The 2500-nt window shown below is 46.6% G+C and overlaps 1 protein-coding gene across 1 annotated transcript in view; it reads left to right on the forward strand.

Moving 5' to 3' along the window:
- Positions 1-2500, forward strand: part of LOC143293039 (epidermal growth factor receptor-like) — a 293667-nt gene that overhangs the window by 229760 nt on the left and 61407 nt on the right. The window contains exons 2-3 of the mRNA XM_076603865.1: positions 980-1152; positions 1951-2140. Of these exons, the coding sequence (XP_076459980.1) occupies positions 980-1152; positions 1951-2140 (363 nt within the window). The remainder of the gene's footprint in view (positions 1-979; positions 1153-1950; positions 2141-2500) is intronic.

Below are 2500 nucleotides of genomic sequence, written 5' to 3' on the forward strand. Positions count from 1 at the left end.
CACTCTCTCTCTCCATCTCTCTCCCTCCTCTCTCTCCCTCCTCCCTCTCACTACCCTCTCTCTCTCTCTCTCCCTCTCCCCCTCTCTCTCTCACTCACTCTCTCTCCCTCTCTTTCTCTGTCCACCTCTCCCTTTCCCTCCTCCCCCTCCCCTGTCTCCTAGTCTGACCCATCCCATCTTCATCATGTTCCTGGATTCGTGCATGCACTTCACATGGTCGACAACCCGGCGACAAAGCTAACTGCACTGGTCAAAATTAGTTTCTGCGTGTGTGGGTGGGAAGAGAAATCCAACACAGAGAGGAGGAGGAGGTGGAGGAGGAGGAGGAGGAAGAAGGAGGAGGAGGAGTGTCCGTATTGATGAAAACGCCAGCCGTGATACCAAGGAAAAATACAACGTGATTAGTATTCCACACAGCTGGACAACTGTGGCCAATGATTGTTTGTGCTTCGCTTGTTATAGATGATGTTGATGGTCGTTTGGCGGCCGTGGTTTGTCTGTGTCCTGTGTTTATAACTGCCTGGGGTTTTGATGGCGTTGACCGGCTGAGTCCGGTTGTCTTTTGTTGCTTGTCTTTTTTTTTTCTTTTTTCTTTTTTTCGGGGGGTGGGGTGGGGTTGGGGGGTGGGGGTTATATTTTGCTTTTGTTTTTGTTTTGTTTTTTTCTTTAAGGTAATGGGCATCCCCCACCTCTGCAATGTTGTGTTTGTCATTTGCACAACAGGTTCCCTACATGGGTAGAGCCGACTGACGGCTGCCACTGGGCGCTCGTCATCCGTTTCTTGTGTCATTGAATCAGATTTCAGGCACGAACACACACACACACTCAGACAGACATGTAACATTTTACGTGTATGACGGTGTTTTTTTTATTGGTTGTGTGTGTGTGTGTGTGTGTGTTTAGTGTGTGTGTGTGTGTGTGTGTGTGTGTACCCCGCCATGATCACCATGGTCCTCACCCTCACCCTGGTGTGTTGCAGTGTGCCAGGGAACGTCCTACGGGATGGTGGCGAGAGGGGACACCAGCTTCCGCTACAAGCAGTACAAGGAGATGTACACCAACTGCACCTACCTCGTCGGCAACCTCGAGATCGTCTTCCTCGACACGCCCAACAAGAACTTCGACCTCAGCTTCCTGTCCACCATCAGACAGGTCAGAGGGTTGTCGTTGATCTGGAATGACCAGAAGCCAGTTGCATTGCTCGGACGGGAAGAGCCCCAGTATGGTCGTAACCCGCTACTAACTGTGTGCAGTATGGAACTGACCAGTGGCGGAGTTCGGTCAACGTAGGCATTTAGTCACGTGTAACTGTCAAAAAAAAGTTGGAACCAAGCAATGCAACTGGCTCCAGGTGCTGGTTTTTGGGTGTGTTTTTTTTTTTAATAGATTTATCGTGGTGTTTTGTTGTCGTTTTTTGGTTTTGGTTTTTATGTGTGTGTGTGTGTGTGTGTGTTTGTGTGTGTGTGTTCTCTTTTTTTTCCGTGCCATTATCGGTGTATGCTTTATTTTGTTAGTTAGATGCGTCTTGTTCTTTGCATTATGTAGTGATTGAATTTTAGAAATGACAAAATGATGACGATAATAGTAATGATAACAACAACAACAGCAACAACGATGATGATGATGATGATGATATAATGATGATGATAACAAAAACAAGGAGGACAACAACTTTAACATTAATAATGATGATAAGAAGAAGGAGGAGGATTTGGCAAGGGAAAGACATGCTGATAACAACGTTGTTTATGATGACGATGATGATGATAATGCACCTACTCATACACCACCACCACCACCACCACGACGATGATGATGATGATGACGAAAATAATAATGTTCATGATGATGATGATAATGTTAATGACGATGACGACGACGATGATGATAACAATGACGATGACGACGATGATGATGATAACACCCACACCCACCCCCCCACCCCAACAGGTGACTGGCTACGTGATGATCGTGGCGGTGCACGCGGATTACGTGCCCCTGACCAGCCTTCAGATCATCCGCGGCAAGACCCTGTTCCACTACTTCAAGAACAAGGAGGACTACAGCCTCTTCATCGCCCTCAACTACGACAAGAACAGCAACGTCGGCCTCAAGGAGCTGAGGTTCACCTCGCTCAAAGGTCAGGATGTTGTTGTTGTTTGTTCGTTTGTTTTTTTCAGGGATTTTTCGTGGCGTTCCAGTTTTTTTTGTTTTTTTTTGTTGTTTTTTTTTTGTTTTGTGTGTGTGTGTGTTAAGCTTTGGTTGTGTTTGTGGGTGATGGGTGTGGTTGTGTGTGTGTGAGAGAGAGAGAGAGTGTGGGTGTGTGTGTGTCTGTCTGTGTCGCTGTTTGTCTGTGTGTCTTCGTCTCTCTATGTCTCTCTGTCTGTCTGACTCTCTCTCTCTCTCTCTCTCTGTCTGTCTGTTTGTCTGTCTGTCTGTCTCTCTCTCTCTCTCTCTTTATTTCTTTTTTCTTTCACTCGTTCTTTCTCTTTGCCTCTCT

Source organism: Babylonia areolata, chromosome 18, assembly GCF_041734735.1.
Source record: "Babylonia areolata isolate BAREFJ2019XMU chromosome 18, ASM4173473v1, whole genome shotgun sequence".
In the NCBI taxonomy this organism is placed as follows: Eukaryota; Metazoa; Mollusca; class Gastropoda; order Neogastropoda; family Buccinidae; genus Babylonia; species Babylonia areolata.